This window comes from Pseudophryne corroboree, chromosome 2 (genome assembly GCF_028390025.1).
Source record: "Pseudophryne corroboree isolate aPseCor3 chromosome 2, aPseCor3.hap2, whole genome shotgun sequence".
NCBI lineage: Eukaryota > Metazoa > Chordata > Amphibia > Anura > Myobatrachidae > Pseudophryne > Pseudophryne corroboree.
In genome coordinates this window covers 496,647,667-496,669,641 of record NC_086445.1, presented here as the reverse complement: position 1 = coordinate 496,669,641, position 21,975 = coordinate 496,647,667, and the positions used below count along the sequence as shown (strand labels likewise).

General features: G+C 48.3%; 1 protein-coding gene across 1 annotated transcript in view; it reads left to right on the top strand.

Moving 5' to 3' along the window:
- Nucleotides 1–21,975, top strand: part of MDH2 (malate dehydrogenase 2) — a 48,185-nt gene that overhangs the window by 1,798 nt on the left and 24,412 nt on the right. The window contains exon 2 of the mRNA XM_063953965.1: nt 15,440–15,608. Coding sequence (XP_063810035.1) covers nt 15,440–15,608 — 169 coding nt within the window. The remainder of the gene's footprint in view (nt 1–15,439; nt 15,609–21,975) is intronic.

Sequence of the window (21,975 nt, the reverse complement as noted above, 5' to 3'; positions counted from 1 at the left end):
GAATCTGTGCCCGGCCAGAGCTGGATGCACCTAGTGGGCTCTCCTGAGCCTGCTAGTAAAGAAAGTAATGTTAGGTTTTTTTATTTTCAGTGAGATCTGCTGGCAACAGACTCACTGCTACGTGGGACCGAGGGGAGAGAAGCAAACGTACCTGTTCACAGCTAGGTTGCGCTTCTTAGGCTACTGGACACCATTAGCTCCAGAGGGTTCGAACACAGGCAAAGGTCCTCGGTCGTCCGTTCCTGGAGCCGCGCCGCCGTCCCCCTCGCAGAGCCAGAAGATCAGAAGTTGGTGATGAAATCGGCGGCTGAAGACTCCTGTCTTCATTAAGGTAGCGCACAGCACCGCAGCTGTGCGCCATTGCTCCCACTGCACACCACACACTCCGGTCACTGTAGGGTGCTGGGGGGGGGGGGGCGCCCTGGGCAGCAATAAGAATACCTTTGGCATAAAAAAGACACATAATACAGTCTGTGACTGTATATGTGTAAAACCCCCGCCATTTTTTAGTCAGAAACAGTGGGACAGAAGCCCGCCGCTGAGGGGGCGGGGCCTTCTTCCTCAGCACACCAGCGCCATTTCTCTTCACAGCTCCGCTGGAAGGACGCTCCCCAGGCTCTCCCCTGCAGTCTCCTGGCACTAAGAGGGTAAAAAGAGAAGGGGGGCACATAAATTTAGGCAAAATGTGTATTGATACAGCAGCTATTGGGAAAAATTCACTTCTGGTAGTGTGTATCCCTGTGTATATAGCGCTGTGGTGTGTGCTGGCATACTCTCTCTGTCTCCCCATAGACCTTGTGTGGTCCTGTCCTCAGTCAGAGCATTCCCTGTGTGTGTGCTGTGTGCCGGTACGGCTGTGTCGACATGTTTGATGAGGAGGGTTACGTGGAGGCGGAGCAAGTGCAGATAAATGTGGTGTCTGTGCCGACACCTGATTGGATGGATATGTGGAAGGTCTTAAATGACAATGTAAACTCATTACATAAGAGATTTGATTATGTTGCTGCCGGGGGACAGCCGGGCTCTCAACCCGGGCCTGCCCAGGCGCCTCAGAGGCCGTCAGCGTCTCAAAAACGCCCACTATCTCAGTTGGTTGACACAGATGTCGACACGGAGTCCGACTCCAGCGTCGACGAGGATGAGGCACTATTACAGCCCAAAATGACTAAGGCCATCCGACACATGATTATTGCAATGAAAAATGTATTACACATTTCAGAGGCTGACCCTGTCCCTGACAAGAGGGTAAATATGTTTGGGGAGAAAAAGCAGCCAGTGACTTTTCCCCCGTCACATGAATTAAATGAGTTATGTGAAGAAGCGTGGTCTTCCCCTGATAAGAAAGTGGTGATTCCCAAGAGAATACTAATGGCGTACCCTTTCCCGCCAACGGATAGGTTACGCTGGGAATCCTCCCCTAGGGTTGACAAGGCCCTGACGCGCTTATCTAAAAGAGTGGCCCTGCCGTCTCAGGATACGGCCGCCCTAAAGGAACCTGCGGATAGGAAGCAGGAAGGTATCTTGATGTCTGTGTATACATACTCTGGTACTCTACTGAGACCGGCTATTGCTTCAGCTTGGATGTGCAGTGCTGTTGCAGCATGGACAGATACTCTGTCAGAGGGGTTGGATACCCTGGACAGGGATACCGTATTGCTAACACTTAGCCATATTAAAGATGTCGTCTTATATATGCGGGATGCCCAGAGGGATATTTGCCTGCTGGGCTCTCGAAAAATGCAATGTCCATTTCTGCCAGGAGGGTCTTATGGACTCTGCAATGGACAGGGGATGCTGACTCTAAAAAAACACATGGAGGTTTTGCCTTATAAGGGTGAGGAATTGTTTAGGGACGGTCTCTCGGACCTCGTATCCACAGCGACAGCTGGAAAGTCGACTTTCTTGCCACAGGTTTCCTCACAGCCTAAGAAAGCACTGTATTACCAAATGCAGTCCTTTCGTTCTCAAAAAAGCAAGAGAGTCAGAGGTGCATCCTTTCTTGCCAGAGGCAGGAGTAGAGGAAAGAAGCTGCACCATGCAGCCAGTTCTCAGGAACAAAAGTCCTCCCCTGCTTCCACTAAGTCCACCGCATGACGCTGGGGCTCCACAGGCGGAGCCAGGAGCGGTGGGGGCGCGTCTCCGAATTTTCTGCAACCAGTGGGTTCGCTCACAAGTGGATCCTTGGGCTATACAAATTGTATCTCAGGGATACAAGATGGAATTCGAAGTGACGCCCCCTCACCGTTACCTAAAATCCGCCTTGCCAGCTTCTCCCACGGGGAGGGAGATAGTCCTGACGGCTATTCACAAGCGCTACCTCCAGCAAGTGATAATAATGGTACCCCCCCTTCAGCAGGGAAGGGGTTACTATTCCACACTGTTTGTGGTACCGAAACCGGACGGTTCGGTAAGACCCATTCTAAATTTAAAATCCTTGAACATTTACATGAAAAAGTTCAAGTTCAAAATGGAGTCGCTCAGAGCGGTCATTGCCAGCATGGAAGAGGGGGATTTTATGGTATCTCTGGACATCAAGGATGCGTACTTGCATGTCCCCATTTATCCGCCTCACCAGGAGTACCTCAGGTTTGTGGTACAGGACTGTCATTACCAATTCCAGACGTTGCCGTTTGGTCTATCCACGGCACCGAGAGTCTTGACCAAGGTAATGGCGGAGATGATGGTACTCCTCCGGAAGCAAGGAGTTAGTTATCCCATACTTGGACGATCTCCTCATAAAGGCGAGGTCCAGAGAGCAGTTGTTGGTCAGTGTAGCGCACTCTCAGGAAGTGTTGCTACGGCACGGCTGGATTCTGAATATTCCAAAGTCGCAGCTGATTCCTACGACGCATCTGCCCTTCCTGGGCATGATTCTGGACACAGAACAGAAGAAGGTATTTCTCCCGGAGGAGAAGGCTCAGGAGTTAGTGACCATGGTCAGGGATCTCCTGAAACCAAAGCAGGTGTCGGTGCATCACTGCACGCGAGTCCTGGGAAAGATGGTAGCGTCATACTAAGCCATTCCTTTCGGCAGGTTCCATGCCAGGATCTTTCAGTGGGATCTGTTGGACAAGTAGTCCGGATCGCATCTTCAGATGCATCGGCTGATCGCCCTGTCCCCGAGGGCCAGGGTGTCTCTTCTGTGGTGGCTGCAGAGTGCTCATCTTCTCGAGGGCCGCAGGTTCGGCATACAGGACTGGGTCCTGGTGACCACGGATGCAAGCCTCCGCGGATGGGGGGCAGTCACTCAGGGAAGAAACTTCCAGGGGCTGTGGTCAAGTCAGGAGACTCGTCTGCACATTAACATACTGGAATTAAGGGCCATATACAACGCCCTGAGTCAAGCGGAGCCCCTGCTTCGAGACCAACCAGTGCTGATTCAATCAGACAACATCACAGCAGTCGCCCATGTAAACCGACAGGGCGGCACAAGAAGCAGGGTGGCGATGGCGGAAGCCACAAGGATTCTTCGTTGGGCGGAGAATCACGTACAAGCACTGTCAGCAGTGTTCATTCCGGGAGTGGACAACTGGGAAGCAGACTTCCTCAGCAGGTACGACCTCCACCCGGGAGAGTGGGGACTTCATCAAGAAGTCTTCGAGCAAATTGCAAATCGGTGGGAACGGCCACAGGTGGACATGATGGCGTCCCGCCTAAACAAAAAGCTAAAAAAATATTGCGCCAGGTCAAGGGACCCTCAGGCGATAGCTGTGGACGCACTGGTAACTCCGTGGGTGTTCCAGTCGGTATATGTGTTTCCTCCTCTTCCTCTCATACACAAGGTACTGAGAATAGTAAGAAAAAGAGGAGTGAGAACGATACTCATTGTTCCGGATTGGCCAAGAAGGACTTGGTACCCAGAACTTCAAGAGATGGTCACAGAGGACCCATGGCCTCTGCATCTCAGACAGGACCTGTTGCAGCAGGGGCCCTGTCTGTTCCAAGACTTACCGCGGCTGCGTTTGACGGCATGGCGGTTGAACGCCGGATCCTAGCGGAAAAGGGTATACCGGATGAAGTCATTCCTACTCTGATAAGAGCTAGGAAGGATGTGACAGCAAAGCATGATCACCGCATATGGTGGAAATATGTTGCTTGGTGTGAGGCCAGGAAGGCCCCTACAGAGGACTTCCAGTTGGGTCGTTTTCTGCATTTCCTACAGTCAGGTGTGACTATGGGCCTCAAATTAGGGTCCATAAAGGTTCAGATCTCGGCCCTATCCATTTTCTTTCAAAAAGAACTGGCTTCACTGCCTGAGGTTCAGACGTTTGTGAAGGGAGTGCTGCATATTCAGCCTCCTTTTGTGCCACCAGTGGCACCTTGGGATCTTAACGTTGTGTTGGATTTCCTGAAATCCCACTGGTTTGATCCACTTAAGACCGTGGAGCTAAAATATCTCACGTGGAAAGTGGTCATGCTATTGGCCTTAGCTTCGGCTAGGCGTGTGTCAGATTTGGTGGCTTTGTCATGTAAAATCCCCTATCTGATCTTCCATATGGAGAGGGCAGAATTGAGGACTCGTCCCCAATTTCTCCCTAAGGTGGTATAATCGTTTCATTTGAACCAAACTATTGTGGTGCCTGCGGCTACTAGGGACTTGGAGGATTCCAAGTTGCTGGACGTAGTCCGGGCTTTGAAAATGTATGTTTCCAGAACGGCGGGAGTCAGAAAGTCTGACTCGCTGTTTATTCTGTATGCAGCCAATAAGGTTGGCGCTCCTGCTTCGAAGCAGACTATTGCTCGCTGGATCTGTAGCACGATTCAGCTGGCTCACTCTGCGGCTGGATTGCCGCATCCAAAATCAGTAAAAGCCCATTCCACAAGGAAGGTGGGCTCTTCTTGGGCGGCTGCCCGAGGGGTCTCGGCTTTACAGCTTTGCCGAGCTGCTACTTGGTCGGGTTCAAACACATTTGCTAAGTTCTACAAGTTTGATACCCTGGCTGAGGAGGACCTTGAGTTTGCTCATTCGGTGCTGCAGAGTCGTCCGCACTCTCCCGCCCGTTTGGGAGCTTTGGTATAATCCCCATGGTCCTTACGGAGTCCCCAGCATCTACTAGGACGTCAGAGAAAATAAGAATTTACTCACCGGTAATTCTATTTCTCGTAGTCCGTAGTGGATGCTGGGCGCCCGTCCCAAGTGCGGACTTCTTCTGCAATACGTGTATATAGTTATTGCTTACTAAAGGGTTATTGTTATGAGCCATCCGTTGATTGAGGCTCAGTTGTTGTTCATACTGTTAACTGGGTATGGTTATCACAAGTTATACGGTGTGATTGGTATGAGTCTTACCCTGGATTCCAAATCCTTTCCTTGTAGTGTCAGCTCTTCCGGGCACAGTTTCCCTAACTGAGGTCTGGAGGAGGGGCATAGAGGGAGGAGCCAGTGCACACCAGATAGTACCTAATCTTTCTTATAGAGTGCCCAGTCTCCTGCGGAGCCCGTCTATTCCCCATGGTCCTTACGGAGTCCCCAGCATCCACTACGGACTACGAGAAATAGAATTACCGGTGAGTAAATTCTTTTCTCTAACGTCCTAGTGGATGCTGGGGACTCCGTAAGGACCATGGGGAATAGACGGGCTCCGCAGGAGACTGGGCACTCTATAAGAAAGATTTGGTACTATCTGGTGTGCACTGGCTCCTCCCTCTATGCCCCTCCTCCAGACCTCAGTTAGATTTCTGTGCCCGGCCCGAGCTGGTTGCACACTAGGAGCTCTCCTGAGCTGCTAGAAAGAAAGTTTAAAATTAGGGTTTTTATTTTACAGTGAGACCTGCTGGCAACAGGCTCACTGCATCGTGGGACTAAGGGGAGAAGAAGCGAACCTACCTGCTTGCAGCTAGCTTGGGCTTCTTAGGCTACTGGACACCATTAGCTCCAGAGGGATCGACCGCAGGACTCATCCTTGGTGTTCGTTCCCGGAGCCGCGCCGCCGTCCCCCTTACAGAGCCAGAAGCATGAAGATGGTCCGGAAAATCGGCGGCAGAAGACATCAGTCTTCACCAAGGTAGCGCACAGCACTGCAGCTGTGCGCCATTGCTCCTCATACACACTTCACACTCCGGTCACTGAGGGTGCAGGGCGCTGGGGGGGGGGGCGCCCTGAGCAGCAATAATATCACCTTGGCTGGCAAAAATAACCACAATATATAGTCCCAGAGGCTATATATGTGGTAATTACCCCTGCCAGAATTACAGAAAAAAGCGGGAGAAAGGCAGCCGAAAAAGAGGCGGAACCTTCTCCCTCAGCACACTGGCGCCATTATTCCCTCACAGTTCCGCTGGAAGGAAGCTCCCTGACTCTCCCCTGCAGTCTACACTACGGAAAGGGTAAAAAAGAGAGGGGGGCACTAAATTTGGGCGCAGTTTAATATAATAAGCAGCTATAAAGGGTCATAATTCAGTTAGTCCCTGTATTATTATAGCGCTCTGGTGTGTGCTGGCATACTTTCTCTGTCTCCCCAAAGGGCTTTTGTGGGGTCCTGTCTCCTTGTAAGAGCATTCCCTGTGTGTGCGCGGTGTGTCGGTACGGCTGTGTCGACATGTTTGATGAGGAGACTTATGTGGAGGCGGAGCAGATGCCTATTAATGTGATGTCACCCCCTGCGGGGCAGACACCTGAGTGGATGGATTTATGGAAGGAATTACGTGCAAGTGTCGACTCCTTACATAAAAAATTTGACGACATGCCAAATGCGGGACAGCCGGCTTCTCAGCTCGTGCCTGCCCAGACGATTCAAAGGCCGTCAGGGGCCCTGAAACGACCACTACCTCAGATGGCAGACACAGATGTCGACACGGATACTGATGCAAGTGTCGACGACGATGAGTCAAATTTAATATCCACTAGGGCCATTTGTGGCATGATTGAGGCAATGAAAGAGGTATTACACCTTACTGATATAAACCCGGGTACCTCAAAGAAGGGTATTATGTTTGGGGAGAAAAAACTACCTATAGTTTCTCTGACGTCCTAGTGGATGCTGGGAACTCCGTAAGGACCAGGGGAATAGCGGCTCCGCAGGAGACTGGGCACAATTAAAGAAAGCTGAAGGTCACCTGGTGTGCACTGGCTCCTCCCACCATGACCCTCCTCCAAGCCTCAGTTAGATTTTGTGCCCGGCCGAGGTTGGATGCACACTAGGGGCTCTCCTGAGCTTCTAGAAAGAAAGTATATATTTAGGTTTTTTATTTTACAGTGAGACCTGCTGGCAACAGGCTCACTGCAGCGAGGGACTAAGGGGAGAAGAAGCGAACCTACCTGCTTGCAGCTAGCTTGGGCTTCTTAGGCTACTGGATACCATTGGCTCCAGAGGGACCGACCGCATGGAACTGGCCTTGGTGTTCGGTCGCGCCGCCGTCCCCCTTACAGAGCCAGAAGCAAGAAGAGGTCCGGAAAATCGGCGGCAGAAGACATCAGTTTTCACCAAGGTAGCGCCATTGCTCCTCATACACACTTCACACTCCGGTCACTGAGGGTGCAGGGCGCTAGGGGGGGGCGCCCTGAGCAGCAATAAAAAGACCTTGGCTGGCAAAAATACCACAATATATAACCCCAGAGGCTATATATGTGATAATTACCCCTGCCAGAATCCAGAAAAAAGCGGGAGAATAGTCCGCGAAAAAGGGGCGGAGCTATCTCCTTTAGCACACTGGCGCCATTTCTCCCTCACAGCTCCGCTGGAAGGAAGCTCCCTGGCTCTCCCCTGCAGTCTACACTGCAGAAAAGGGTAAAAAAGAGAGGGGGGGGGCACTAAATTTAGGCGCAGTATATATAACAGCAGCTATAGGGGACATAATTCAGTTAGTCCCTGCATTATATAGCGCTCTGGTGTGTGCTGGCATACTCTCACTCTGTCTCCCCAAAGGGCTTTTGTGGGTCCTGTCCTCTGTTAGAGCATTCCCTGTGTGTGTGCGGTGTGTCGGTACGGCTGTGTCGACGTGTTTGATGAGGATAATGAGGTGGAGGCGGAGCAGTTGCATATAGAAGGGATGTCACCCCCTGCGGGTCAGACACCTGAGTGGATGGACTTATGGAAGGAATTGCGTGCACGCGTCGACTCCTTACACAAAAAATTTGACGACATGCCAAATGCGGGACAGCCGGCTTCTCAGCTCGTGCCTGTCCAGGCGTCTCAAAGGCCATTGGGGGCTCTAAAACGCCCGCTACCTCAGATGGCAGACGCGGATGTCGACACGGATACTGACACCAGTGTCGATGACGATGAGTCTAGTCTAATGTCCACTAAGGCCATTTGTTGCATGATTGAAGCAATGAAAGAGGTGTTACACATTTCTGATATAAACCCAGGTACCACTAAAAAGGGTATTCTGTTTGGGGAGAAAAAACTACCCGTAGTCTTTCCCCCATCAGAAGAATTAAATGAAGTGTGTGAAGAAGCGTGGGCTTTCCCTGATAAGATTGGTAATCTCTAAGAAGTTACTTATGGCGTTCCCTTTCCCGCCAGAGGATAGGTCACGTTGGGAAACACCACCTAGGGTGGATAAAGCGCTCACACGTTTGTCTAAAAAGGTGGCACTACCGTCTCCGGATACGGCCGCCCTCAAGGAGCCTGCTGATAGAAAGCAGGAGGCTATCCTGAAGTCTGTATATACACTCAGGCATTATACTTAGACCTGCTATTGCGTCAGCATGGATGTGCAGTGCTGCCGCTGCGTGGTCAGATTCCCTGTCAGAAAATATTGACATCCTAGACAGGGACACTATTCTGCTAACCATAGAGCATATTAAAGACTCTGTCTTATACATGAGAGATGCACAGAGGGAGATCTGCCGGCTGGCATCTAAAATAAGTGCACTGTCCATTTCTCTGACGTCCTAGTGGATGCTGGGAACTCCGTAAGGACCATGGGGAATAGCGGCTCCGCAGGAGACTGGGCACAAAAGTAAAGCTTTAGGACTACCTGGTGTGCACTGGCCCCTCCCCCTATGACCCTCCTCCAAGCCTCAGTTAGATTTTTGTGCCCGGCCGAGAAGGGTGCACACTAGGTGGCTCTCCTGAGCTGCTTAGTGAAAAGTTTAGTTTTAGGTTTTTTATTTTCAGTGAGACCTGCTGGCAACAGGCTCACTGCATCGAGGGACTAAGGGGAGAAGAAGCGAACTCACCTGCGTGCAGAGTGGATTGGGCTTCTTAGGCTACTGGACACCATTAGCTCCAGAGGGACCGAACACAGGCCCAGCCTCGGAGCTCGGTCCCAGAGCCGCGCCGCCGGCCCCCTTACAGAGCCAGAAGCAAGAAGAGGTCCGGAAAATCGGCGGCAGAAGACATCCTGTCTTCACCAAGGTAGCGCACAGCACTGCAGCTGTGCGCCATTGCTCCTCAGCACACTTCGCACTTCGGTCACTGAGGGTGCAGGGCGCTAGGGGGGGGCGCCCTGAGCAGCAATAAAAACACCTTGGCTGGCGAAAATGCATCACATATAGCCCCCAGGGCTATATGGATGAATTTTAACCCCTGCCAGATTCCACAGAAAAACGGGAGAAAAGGCCGCCGAGAAGGGGGCGGAGCCTATCTCCTCAGCACACTGGCGCCATTTTCTCTCACAGCTCCGTTGGAGGGAAGCTCCCTGGCTCTCCCCTGCAGTTACTACACTACAGAAAGGGGTTAAAAAAGAGAGGGGGTCACTAATTAGGCACAGTATAACAATACAGCAGCTATAAGGGGAAAAACACTTATATAAGGTTATCCCTGTGTATGTGTGTGTATATATATATATATATATATATATATATATATATATATATATAGCGCTCTGTTGTGTGCTGGCATACTCTCCCTCTGTCTCCCCAAAGTGTGTCAGAATTGGCGGCTTTGTCTTGTAAAAGCCCTTATCTGATTTTTCATATGGATAGGGCAGAATTGAGGACTCGTCCCCAGTTTCTCCCTAAGGTGGTGTCTGCTTTTCACTTGAACCAACCTATTGTTGTGCCTGCGGCTACTGGGGACTTGGAGGATTCCAAGTTACTGGATGTAGTCAGGGCCCTGAAACTTTGTTTCCAGGACGGCTGGAGTTAGAAAGACTGACTCGCTTTTTATCCTGTACGCACCCAACAAGATAGGTGCTCCTGCTTCTAAGCAGTATATTGCGCGCTGGATTTGTAGCACTATTCAGCTGGCGCATTCTGCGGTAGGCTTACCGCAGCCTAAATCTGTAAAAGCCCATTCCACGCGGAAGGTGGGCTCATCTTGGGCGGCTGCCCGAGGGGTCTCGGCTTTACAACTTTGCCGAGCTGCTACTTGGTCAGGGGCAAACACATTTGCAAAATTCTACAAATTTGATACCCTGGCTGAGGAGGACCTTGAGTTCTCTCATTCGGTGCTGCAGAGTCATCCGCACTCTCCCGCCCGTTTGGGAGCTTTGGTATAATCCCCATGGTCCTTACGGAGTCCCCAGCATCCACTAGGACGTTAGAGAAAATAAGATTTTACTCACCGGTAAATCTATTTCTCGTAGTCCGTAGTGGATGCTGGGCGCCCATCCCAAGTGCGGATTGTCTGCAATACTTGTATATAGTTATTGCCTAACTAAAGGGTTATTATTGAGCCATCTGTTGAGAGGCTCAGTTATATTTCATACTGTTAACTGGGTATAGTATCACGAGTTATACGGTGTGATTGGTGTGGCTGGTATGAGTCTTACCCGGGATTCAAAAAATCTTTCCTTATTGTGTCAGCTCTTCCGGGCACAGTATCCTAACTGAGGTCTGGAGGAGGGGCATAGAGGGAGGAGCCAGTGCACACCAGATCGTACCAAATCTTTCTTATAGAGTGCCCAGTCTCCTGCGGAGCCCGTCTATTCCCCATGGTCCTTACGGAGTCCCCAGCATCCACTACGGACTACGAGAAATAGATTTACCGGTGAGTAAAATCTTACTATTGTCTATTGAATAAAGGAGTAAATAATATTTCCCTATTTCTGGACTGCTACTCCCAAATGTTGAGTGGTTGGACCTCAAATGAATGCCTCAAGAAAAGTAATACATATAGGGAGCGCTGTACATACACAAGTGAACTATATCAAAATGTGTGTGTAATATATGTATATATATCTCCTTTTTAAAATGCACATTTGCTGTATATATTATATAAACTTAGGAACTTTATGGGCACATTCTGTATTTCAGATTAAAAAGCCACTAATTCAGTCCAACATAAGCCTCTGGTACAGTATTTTAATGCACTTTCTCATATGGAAAGTTGAAGTGCTGTGTTACACAGGAGCTCATAGTATATTACTGTTTCTGTGTTCGGCAAGGGGTGGCTGCCCGCAATATGCAAATGTCAACGCCACTCAGTGTGGGTCCCAGTCTTGCTGTACTAGTTGCTGCAAGACAGGGACCCATACTGAGTGGCGTTGACATGTACATATTGCTGGAAACCACCCCTTGCCGATCACAGAAACTCGGTAATATATTGGGAGCACTTGTGTAACGCAGCACTTCAAATTTTCATATAAAAGTGAACTGTTAGGGCTGTAACACACACTCCAGTTTTTCCCGGATGGCAAAAAGCCGGACAATCTCTGTCCGGCTTTTTGCCATCCGGGAGAAACCGGCAGAGTCGCTCACACAGGACGGCTTTGAGCCGTGTGTGATGCTGCGCGCATGCGCAGCATCAGACACGGCTTCAGATAGAAACCGTTGTGTGTGTGAAAGCTCCCCTTCACACACATGGTTTACTGGCTCCAAAGACGGCCCGGCAGCCGCCCGGCCGCCGGACCTTCCAGTGGTGAGACCCGGCAGCCGGGCCGGGCAGTGTGAAGGGACCCTAGCCCTCACACTGTTAACTACAATGCCGGCACGGGAAAAAGCCGGCCGGCTTTTTCCCGGCCGGCAAAAGCCGGGTAGTGTTTCAGCACTAAATTGCTGCAGGCGGGAGATACCCAGATGTGAGTGTTTAAGGAGCACTAACTTTTGCCGCTTGGAATCGATCATTACAAGCTGGTTATGTGCTCACTAGCCGATGTTCTCCACTAATTACAAGACTTATAGTCCCTACACACTGGCCGATAATCGTCAGATATGAACGATCTCGTTCATTAATGAACGAGATACCGTTCATATCTTTGAGTGTAGCGGCACCAGCGATGAACGATGCGCGGCCCCACGCTTGTTTATCGCTGGTGCCCCGTCGGCTGTGCATGCAGGCCAATATGGGCGATCTCGTCCATATTTGCCTGCAGTTCCATGGAGCCGTGTGACGGGGGGAGTGAAGAAACTTCACTGCCCCCCGCCGCCGTATCCGCTGTCGGGCAGCTCGGCGGCAGATCTTTAAATGTGTAGGGCCCATAAGGGGTCTATTCATGTAAGAATGCGATCCTTTGGTTTTAGTTATCACCAAACATCGCATTCTTATGGGCGGCTTTTTTTCATATACTTACCGCAATTCACCATCCTTTTGCTGGGTTCCCGATGCGATGCGGTAACTCATCCTCTCACGATGTCTTTTTCATTGCTCCTATCGCGGCTTGCTGGAAGGTGTTTAGTCTGCGCATGCGCAGTGCACATCTTTGAACCCGCAGTCCGAGCTGGCCGTCAGGTGAGTAGAAGATTAACAAGCCACAAGCATTGCAACCTGGGTAAAAGGGGCGGGGTTTATGGAACGGAGGTGGACAGGAGCAGGGGTAACGTGAATGCTCCGGCCAATATTCGTCAGGGTGGAGTGGACTATGCCATCCTTACATGACGAAGCTGCACAGGAGAGAGAAGCGGAAAGCAGTGCTTTCCGATTCTACATGAATTGCAGTTACCATACAAGTGTATGGTACTGCGATTTAAGCACAGAGCAGGGCTACCGCAGGAGAAGTAATAACTTTCTCCATGGTAACCCCCTCTGTGAATTGCGGGAAACGGAGAAAAGCCCCGTTTTTCGCAAAATAGGGCTTTTCTTTGCTTCATGAATAGACCCCTTAGTAACACACTGCTTGCCATTTGATATAACTTTATTGAAGTGCTTGGACTTTTCAACATACTGTAGTTGTCTTCAGTAGAGGATCATTTGAGAGACTAGACCAGTGGTTTCCAACCTCTGTCCTCAAGTACCCCCAACAGTTCATGTTTTCCAGGTCACCTAGCAGCTGAACAGGTGTATTCATTACTCACTGACACACTTTAAAAGACAGGTGGTGCAAATTATTTCACTTGCAATCCTGTGAGGAGACCTGGAAAATATGAACTGTTGGGGGGTATTTAAGGACTGCGGTTGAGAACCACTGGACCAGACTAACAAACCAGCTGCTTATTTTGGACAGAATTAGTGGCTTTCTTTTTATCTAAAACTAGTATTTTGAAAAATAGGACCTGCCTGTACATTTTAAATAATTGCACGATATTACACAGATGTGGAATTTAAAGGGATTTAATGTATGTTGTATTTTATATTGCAAATTTTGATATTTTTCACCTGTGTATGTACAGCACTACCTATATGTATTTTCTCTTGAGGCTTTAATTTGAGGTCCAACATCTCAATATTTGGGGTCGATTCAATTCGGCAACTTATGAATAGCGCCGGGAATTAGCTCCCGACGTTATTCAATTCAGCTGCTAGTTACCTGCAATTGTCGGGAATTCTTCTCTCATCCCCGGGGGGTGAGAGAAGAAAACTGACAAAAGTACTGCCGCGAGGCCGGCGCGTAGCTGATTCTGTCGGGAATCAGCATCGCCGCGGGTAGTTAAGTCGGAGAATGCCCATTCTCCTGACAAAACTACCTGTTAAGTCGGCGAGAACGGGCTTTCGCCGACTTCACTTTAGCTGATTTGAATAGCGTCGGGAGCTCATTCCCGGCGCTATTCATAAGTTGCCGAATTGAATCGACCCCTTTGGGAGTAGCAGTTCAAAACAGGGAAGTACTATCTATTGTAGTGGTTCTCAAACTCAGAACTCAGAACCTCACACAGGTGTATTAATTACTCACTGACACATTTTAAAAGGTCCGCAGGTGGAGTTAATTATTTCACTTGCAATTCTGTGAGGAGACCTGCAAAACATGCACTGTGTGGGGTCCTGAGGACCGAGTTTGAGAACCTGTGATCTATTGAATAGAGTAGTAAAAGGTTTCTCATTAGCGGGTTCCCCTTTGTTAGTGCTTACTTATTTGTTTGTTACTGTATTTTATTCATAATTCAGTGTCTGGACACTCTCTCTGATTTGTTAATCAATGCCTTTATGACAATTAACAAAAAGTAGGAATCTGACAGCTCAGCTGTGACTGTTCCCACGTTTTGATAGTGTTTGTTTGAGATAATATGCTGCATTAATGGTATCTAATATAGCTATACACCGCTTATTTGCTGTTTGATTAGCAAGGTGTGCTGTTATACAATTGATATCTACACCATATGATCAATTAATGTAAAAAAAAATTCTTTGTCACGAACTTCTATGGTACGTGACCATAAAATTACTTTTTTTCTTTATGAACCTTGTTACTAAATACAGAACTAGATGATATATATTGTAACTGTTTTATGAGTGCTAATAAGGAATGTTTATCATTCTCAATCTGAGTTATAATTCATCCGTGTTTTATTCAGGTCTTTACAGAGAATATTTCCCCATTCACATGCGTATATGCCCCAGTGGAGTTACACATTCTAATTTTTGCTGGGAGCTAATTGACCTCATAGCATATTTTTGGAGTGTGAAGAAACCCATGGGGATAATTTCCAAAGCGGCTCAGTTGGGACCATGGTTGGATCTGAATCTAATGCTGAGTGCACGCTTAGCATTGTGTACCAGACATTGCTGCTGTTGGGACCTGGCATGCAGCAAATGCCGATGCAGTGTCCGAGAGGGAAGGGGGGGGGGGGGGGCGGCGACATGCGAGATGCTGCATCCTGTATGTAATTGCTAGCAACATCCCCTTTCGACCCGCGGGAGCTTACATACCGTGGGTACACTAGCCGATCCGATTGGGCGACATATCTTCTACTGTGTACACAGCTTTAGACATCAGTTCTGTGAGGCAGTAATTCTAACCATTAACACCATCTGCACTACCATCATTTTAGACTTGGGACCTTTTGTTCTGTTCCACAATATACAACGTATATTTGCTAATAGACTTGTTAATCTATTATTTTTGGCATATTTAGTCCAATGTAGTTTAGGGATGAATGATTTTGTAGTCTCTGCAAATACTCATTTACAACAGCAGTGTCTTGTCGCAATGTGTAATTGCCGATCTTTGGGGGAATTTGCAAAATACTGCATGTAAAAAAATTCCCAGACTCGCTGATTGCAGTCATTTTTGGGTTGTAATCCGTGAATCGAGGATTTTCGACATGTTTGATTTTCACGATCCCCCTGACCCAGGCATTGGTAGAAAGGGAATTGCCCTGATAACTGCTGATGAATGGGCCCCATATGTCTGTTTCAAATGTCCAATCCTTTTTCATGAAGTGTTCTTGTTTCCTCAGAACAATGCCAGGGTGGCAGTGCTTGGAGCTTCTGGGGGGATCGGACAGCCTCTCTCCCTCTTACTGAAGAACAGTCCTTTAATCAGAAAGCTTACTCTTTATGATATTGCCCACACACCGGGTGTAGCTGCAGATTTGAGCCACATTGAAACCAGAGCCCACGTGACAGGTAAAATACTTCAGAATTGAATGGCACTAACAAAAACATCTGCACAGTTGAGATTACCAACATACATAAGGCATGACCAGCATCTTGTCACGATATTCTTATTCCCAGTGAATTAACTGGTTGATTTCTCATGACTATGGGAAAAGTACACACAAAAATGGCACCTGTCCGTTTACAGATTTTGTTTGATAAAGCTGCATATTTGCTAATTAGAAGTCGGTGAAGTACTTCTGTAGCCACATTCATAAGGCATGGCTAATAGCCAAAAGGTGTTGGTGTCTAGTGAATTGTAAGGCTATAATCTCATGAATATAGTATCAGTCCATAAAATATTTATCTCCGCTGCGCAGGAGATATGTGGTCTTTAAGTTCATATACAGATTAATAATGGGATTTACTGTGAAAAGACCCGGCATTTTGCTTTGGGTATTTGTCATATGCTCCCTCTTTTTATTTTTTTTAATAATGAGGCATTTTCAACGGTTATCAAACCCTCATTCATAGAATGTGACCAACCAGGCCTTGTGTTCAAACCCATTTGTTTTTACTTTGAAGGTGCCATATCTAATAAGTACTTATGTAACTTTTAAAACATCTCAGATTTTAATCTACTTCTTAAAACATTTCTTCTGTTCATTAACGTTTAAGGACCTTTGTTTATCCGTAGTTCTCTTAAGGTCCTCCCATAGCATCGTAATAAGGTTGAACTTTAGCGTGTATATTCCAAATCCATGAATTTCTTTTTCAGGGGTTCTGTCTTAAAGGCCCTACACACTGGCGACATCAGTGAAAGACATGAACGATCTCGTTCATTAATGAACGAGATACCGTTCATATCTTTCAGTGTGGAGGCACCAGTGATGAACGATGGGCGGCCCCGCACTTGGTCATCGCTGGTGCCCCGTCGCTTGTGCCTGCACTGCTGTGGAGCCGGGTGACTGAGGGAGTGAAGAAACGTCACTGCCCCCCCCCCCCCCCCCTTGCTGGGTTGGCCGTCGGGCAGCTCGGTGGCGCATCGCGCAGTGTGTAGGGCCCTTTAAGATTTGCTGGTGTTCTGAGCTATGTATCATATTGCTTGATCAGTTTTCTGACAAGCATATGTTGTTGATTGCCTGGAGTGTTCCTCTTAAATACTTTGTTATTGTGAGGAGTTTATAGACTGATTTTGAGGAGTACAGGTCTTGTGGCTGAAAACCCCACACACACCACCCCCACCACGACTTTGCCGGAATGTATGATGCTTGTGGTTATGCTGTATGTTGTAAGCAAAATCTAAGTTGGTTTCATATTGCCTAATGTTTTACATGGTCTTGTTTCCTTTCATTTTTTTTTTTTAAATGCACAATACCATGTTTGGTAAGGTCAAAGTGTTCATGTCTGGACTTTATTTAGAAGGCTTGTACTCTGTTCCGTTGACCATTTGCAAACCAAATTATTTACTCCTTGTATTTTGAGATCAGGGCTACACACACTTTCTGTGAAGATCAGTAAATTACTTAAAAGATTTAATTATACATTTAATTATAAATCTTTTTTGGTAATATGATGGCCTTCTATTTGGTAATGGTCTTATTACGCTTCTGGTTTGAGGGGCATATCCTATTAGCGGCTAATTGCTGGCATTAACCAGTTCAGTTAGCGTCCAAAACCCTGCAAGTTAATTGCCAGAGGGTACACTTTCCTCTTGACCTCGAGCTGTGAGTAAAATCACCTCTTTACACATTTTCTGCTGTGTCAGTGTGTTACCATAAATTACTAGAGGTCTTACTGCACTGGAAAAAGGCTAAATAATTTAATAGCTCCGGATGTTAAACTTGGAGCGTTCTAAGTGTGGTAAAACTTGCCACCAATTGGAAAGCCAAATGTTCCACTTTTCTAGAGAAGGTAGTGTTTTTTTTGATTCTTTGTTAATGAAGTGCGTTTGACTAGCAGCCACTGGCTCAAATTATCTTTACTCCAAAGGAATCAATAATGGTAGCTTATGCCCTGAGCTGTGAAAATAGTATGTTTTTCATGTGACTACACTTGCGCTGGGTATTGACCAGTGTTGGTCCTAAAAAAAATAAAAACAAATCCTGGTGATTCCAACCAGTAATGTAAATGTAACTGTTGGGTGTGTGTGTGTTTTTTTTTTTTTGTTTTGTTTTTTTTTTAAATTCAGGTTTTTTTTTTTTTAATTGATTTTGTGCATTAGAAATATATTTACTGTAACACCCATTTTACAATAAAAGAACACCACAAGTGTTAATTGGAATGTACATGTTATTACAATAAAGATCTTAAAAGTAAACCGTATATAGTGTAATTGTCATCTTGTGGGCACGACCGTTAAGAATCCGTACTTAAGCATCTGATAGGGCCTTCACAACAGACCTAAAGCACTGTTATAGGCCCTACACACATGCCGATTTTTTTGAAAGATATGAACGATCTCGTTCATAAATGAACGAGAACTCGTTCATATCTTTCAGTGTGGAGGCTCCAGCGATGAACGATGCGCGGCCCCGCGCTCGTTCATCGCTGGTCCCCCGTCGGCTGTGCATGCAGGCCAATATGGACTATCTCGTCCATATTTGCCTGCACTTCAATGGAGCCGCGTGACGGGAGTGAAGAAACTTCACTGCCCCCCCGCCGCCGGGTCGGCCATATCCGCCGTCGGGCAGCTCGGCGGCGGGTCAGCCAGTGTGTAGGGCCCCTAATACTCTATCACATCTATATCCGTAGTAAACTAAATCAGGAATTTCTAGTTCTGCGTAAACGGCGAATCCAACCATCTATCACAAATTTTGTAATTAGTCTCAGTCTGCCTAGAAATATACACAAATTTCTGTTACGTCCTAGAGGATGCTGGGGTCCACATTAGTACCATGGGGTATAGATGGGTCCACAAGGCGCCAATGGCACTTAAGAGTTTCAGAGTGTGGGCTGGCTCCTCCAGCTCTGCCCCTCCTACCAGACTCAGTTTAGAAAATGTGCCCGGAGGAGCCAGTCACAGCTAGGGGAGCTCTACAGAGCTTCTTTAGTAAAAGTTTGTTTTAGAGTTTATTATTTTTACAAGGAGGCTGCTGGCAACAGCCTCCCTGCATCGTGGGACTAAGGGGGGGGGGGGGGGGGGGGTGGCGCTCTGAGCCACTATCTCCCCCGACAGGACACTGAGCTCCTGAGGGGATAGAAAGTTCCCCGCCGCCACAGGGGATCGCTCAACCCAGCAGCATGCCGCCACCTCCTAACAGAAGCAGAAGATCAGTGGCGAGTGAATCACCGGCCCTCCTAGCAAGCGTGGAGCTGGTATGAAGATGGCGGCAACAGTGTATGGAGCGCAGTACTAACTGCACTCTGGGGCTCAGCTGTACATAGTGCAGCGCTGTGAGGGATGCCCTGAGCCAGCGCCTACATCCTACACTGACCTCTAAAGCCTGTCGAGGTCCCAGGATCGCTGCCAGCATGAATCCTCAGGCCAGTATAATCTTCTGAAGAGTGGGAAGACAGCTCCATTATGGGGGCGGAGCTTCTCAGAGCGGACCCATTTTCCTGCCTGCTGAAACGCTGTCGGTGAAGTGCAGTCCCTCTGAAACAACTCCAGCTATCTCTCACTGTACCAGGGGGTTGTAGAAGGGGGATGGGGGGCTGTGTAAAGACTGTGTAACCTATTACGGTGCACAGTCAGCGCTGGTTGGGGTCTCCCTATACCTTGAAAGCGCTGTGTGTGGGTTGGCTTCAATCTCTGTGTCTCTCTTGCCATTCTTGGGGGTGAAACTCTGTCCTCCCCTGTGTGTGTTTGGGCTCTCCTTTTAGCTATGTCCAGGGATTCTGTGTCATATGCTGCAGAGGATATGTCCTCTCAGGATGATTTAATTCCATGTAATCAGGATTGCACTGTTTTAGCACAGATACCAGCAAGGGAGCCTGAATGGTTATCCTCTGTCAAATCTATGATTTCTCAGATTTCTACTATGGTTGCACAAAATGAATCTGCAACTCAGGTTTTACACACCTCTATGGCAGTTTTGTCTGGTTCTGTTACCTCAGGGCTCCCCTCTGTAGGTTCCCACAAACGTGCTCTTGCCCAGATTATGCAAGATGACATGGATACCGATTCTGACACGGCAGATGGTGATGCGGATGTGCTCAGGGGGGCCGCATCTCTTGCTAAAGGGGTGCAATCGATGATATAGGCTATAAGGGATGTGTTGAATGTTGCTGATAAAACACCTGAGCAGGTTGAGGAGGCTTACTTCACTGATAATAAGAAAGCCTCACTGACCTTCCCTGCGTCCAAAGAATTTAATACTATTTTTGAAAATACATGGGAAAACCCAGAGAGAAAATTCCAGATCCCTAGAAGGATTCTGGTTGCTTTCCCTGAGGAGGATAGAAAGAAATGGGAGAACCCACCCATAGTGGACGCGTCTGTATCCAGCCTCTCGAAAAAGGTGGTTTTACCTGTCCCAGGATCTACCGCCTTAAAGGAGCCGGCTGATCGCAAAATTGAGACTACGCTCAAATCCATATACACGGCTTCAGGGGCTATACTACGTCCTACTATTGCATTGCGTCCTACTGTGCATGTATTTCCAAAGCTATAGTGAAGTGGTCGGGCACATTACTTGAGGATTTGGATACAATGGATAAAAGTGACGTTGAATTGTTTTTACGTAACATTCAGGATTCTGCAGGATTTATGGTGGAATCCATGAAAGACCTTGGTTCAATGGCTGCAGGAATATCTTCCATGTCTCTCAGCTTGCCGAGGCCTGTGGCTGCGCCAGTGGTCTGCCGACGCGGAATCCTGGAGAGGTGTGAAGACCCTACCCTACCCAGGTCAGGCTCTTTGGAGAAGCGTTGGATGGGTGGATCTCCATGGCTACAGCGGGTAAGTCACCTTTTCTCCCCTCGGCTGCGCCTGCTACAAAGAAACCTTTTTCTTCGGCTACATCACAGTCCTTTCGGGTTGCCAAAACAAGAAAGGCCAAACAGTCCCAACACCTTCTTTAGAGGAGGTCGACCAAAATCCAAGAAACCTATTGCTGCAGGCTCCCAGGAACAGAAGCCTGCTTCAGGTATGCCAAAGTCCTCAGCATGACTGTGGACCGCGCGGCCTGGAGGTAGGGCCGGTGGGGGCTAGACTCAGACATTTCAGTCATGTCTGGGTGTCGTTCGGCCTGGGTTCAAGATATTGTGTCCCTGGGGTACCGGCTGGAGTTTCAAGATTTCCCTCCTCACTGGTTCTTCAAATCAGGCTTGCCGGCAGACAGGGCTGCCCTACAGGGAGCCATCCAGAAATTGTTGGAGGCACAGGTTATTGTACCAGTTCCTCCCCAGATGCAAAACAAGGGTTACTATTCGAACATTTTCGTGGTACCGAAACCGGATGGTTCGGTCAGGCCCATTCTGAACTTAAGATCACTAAACTCCTTTCTGAGGGAGTTCAAGTTCAAAATGGAGTCTCTAAGAGCGGTGATCTCAGGTCTGGAGGAGGAGAAATTCCTGGTATCCCTGGATATCAAGGATGCGTGCCTCCACATTCTGATTTGGCCGCCGCATCAAGATTACCTCCGAATTGCACTGGTAAACTGTCATTTTCAATTCCAGGCCCTGCCATTTGGTGTCTCCACAGCACCGAGGGTATTCACCAAGGTGATGGCGGAAATGATGGTTGTACTCCGCAGACGGGGTGAACATAATTCCATATCTGGATGATCTGCTGATAAAGACATCGTCCACGGAGGAGCTGTTAGTCCATAGCTCTCACAACCCAGCTTCTCAGGGAATATGGTTGGATACTGAATTATCCAAAATCACATTTGGAACCTACCAGGAGGTTGTCGTTTCTGGGAATGATCCTCGACACAGAAGTGCAGAAGGTGTTTCTTCCAGAGGAAAAAGCGTTGGTGATACAAACAATGGTCCGTGATGTCCTGAAGCCAGTCCAGGTGTCAGTTCATCAGTGCATTCGCCTTCTGGGAAAGATGGTGGCCTCTTACGTGGCTCTGCAGTACGGGAGATTTCATGCTCTGTCCTTCCAACTGGATCTCCTGGACAAATGGTCGGGATCTCCTCTACACATGCACCAAAGACTACGTCTGTCGCCAAAGGCAAGGATCTCACTCCTCTGGCTGCAATTGCCTCACCTTCTGGAGGGCCGCAGGTCGGGATTCAGGACTGGAACCTTCTAACCACGGATGCAAGTCTCCGGGGCGGGGGGCGCAGTCAATCAAGGGGAAACCTTCCAAGGAAGGTGGTCAAGTCTGGAAACTGGCCTGCCGATAAACATTCTGGAACTAAGAGCTGTCTACAACGGTCTTCTCCAAGCGGCCCATCTTCTGAGAAATCGGGCCATTCAAGTGTAGTCTGACAATGTAACGAC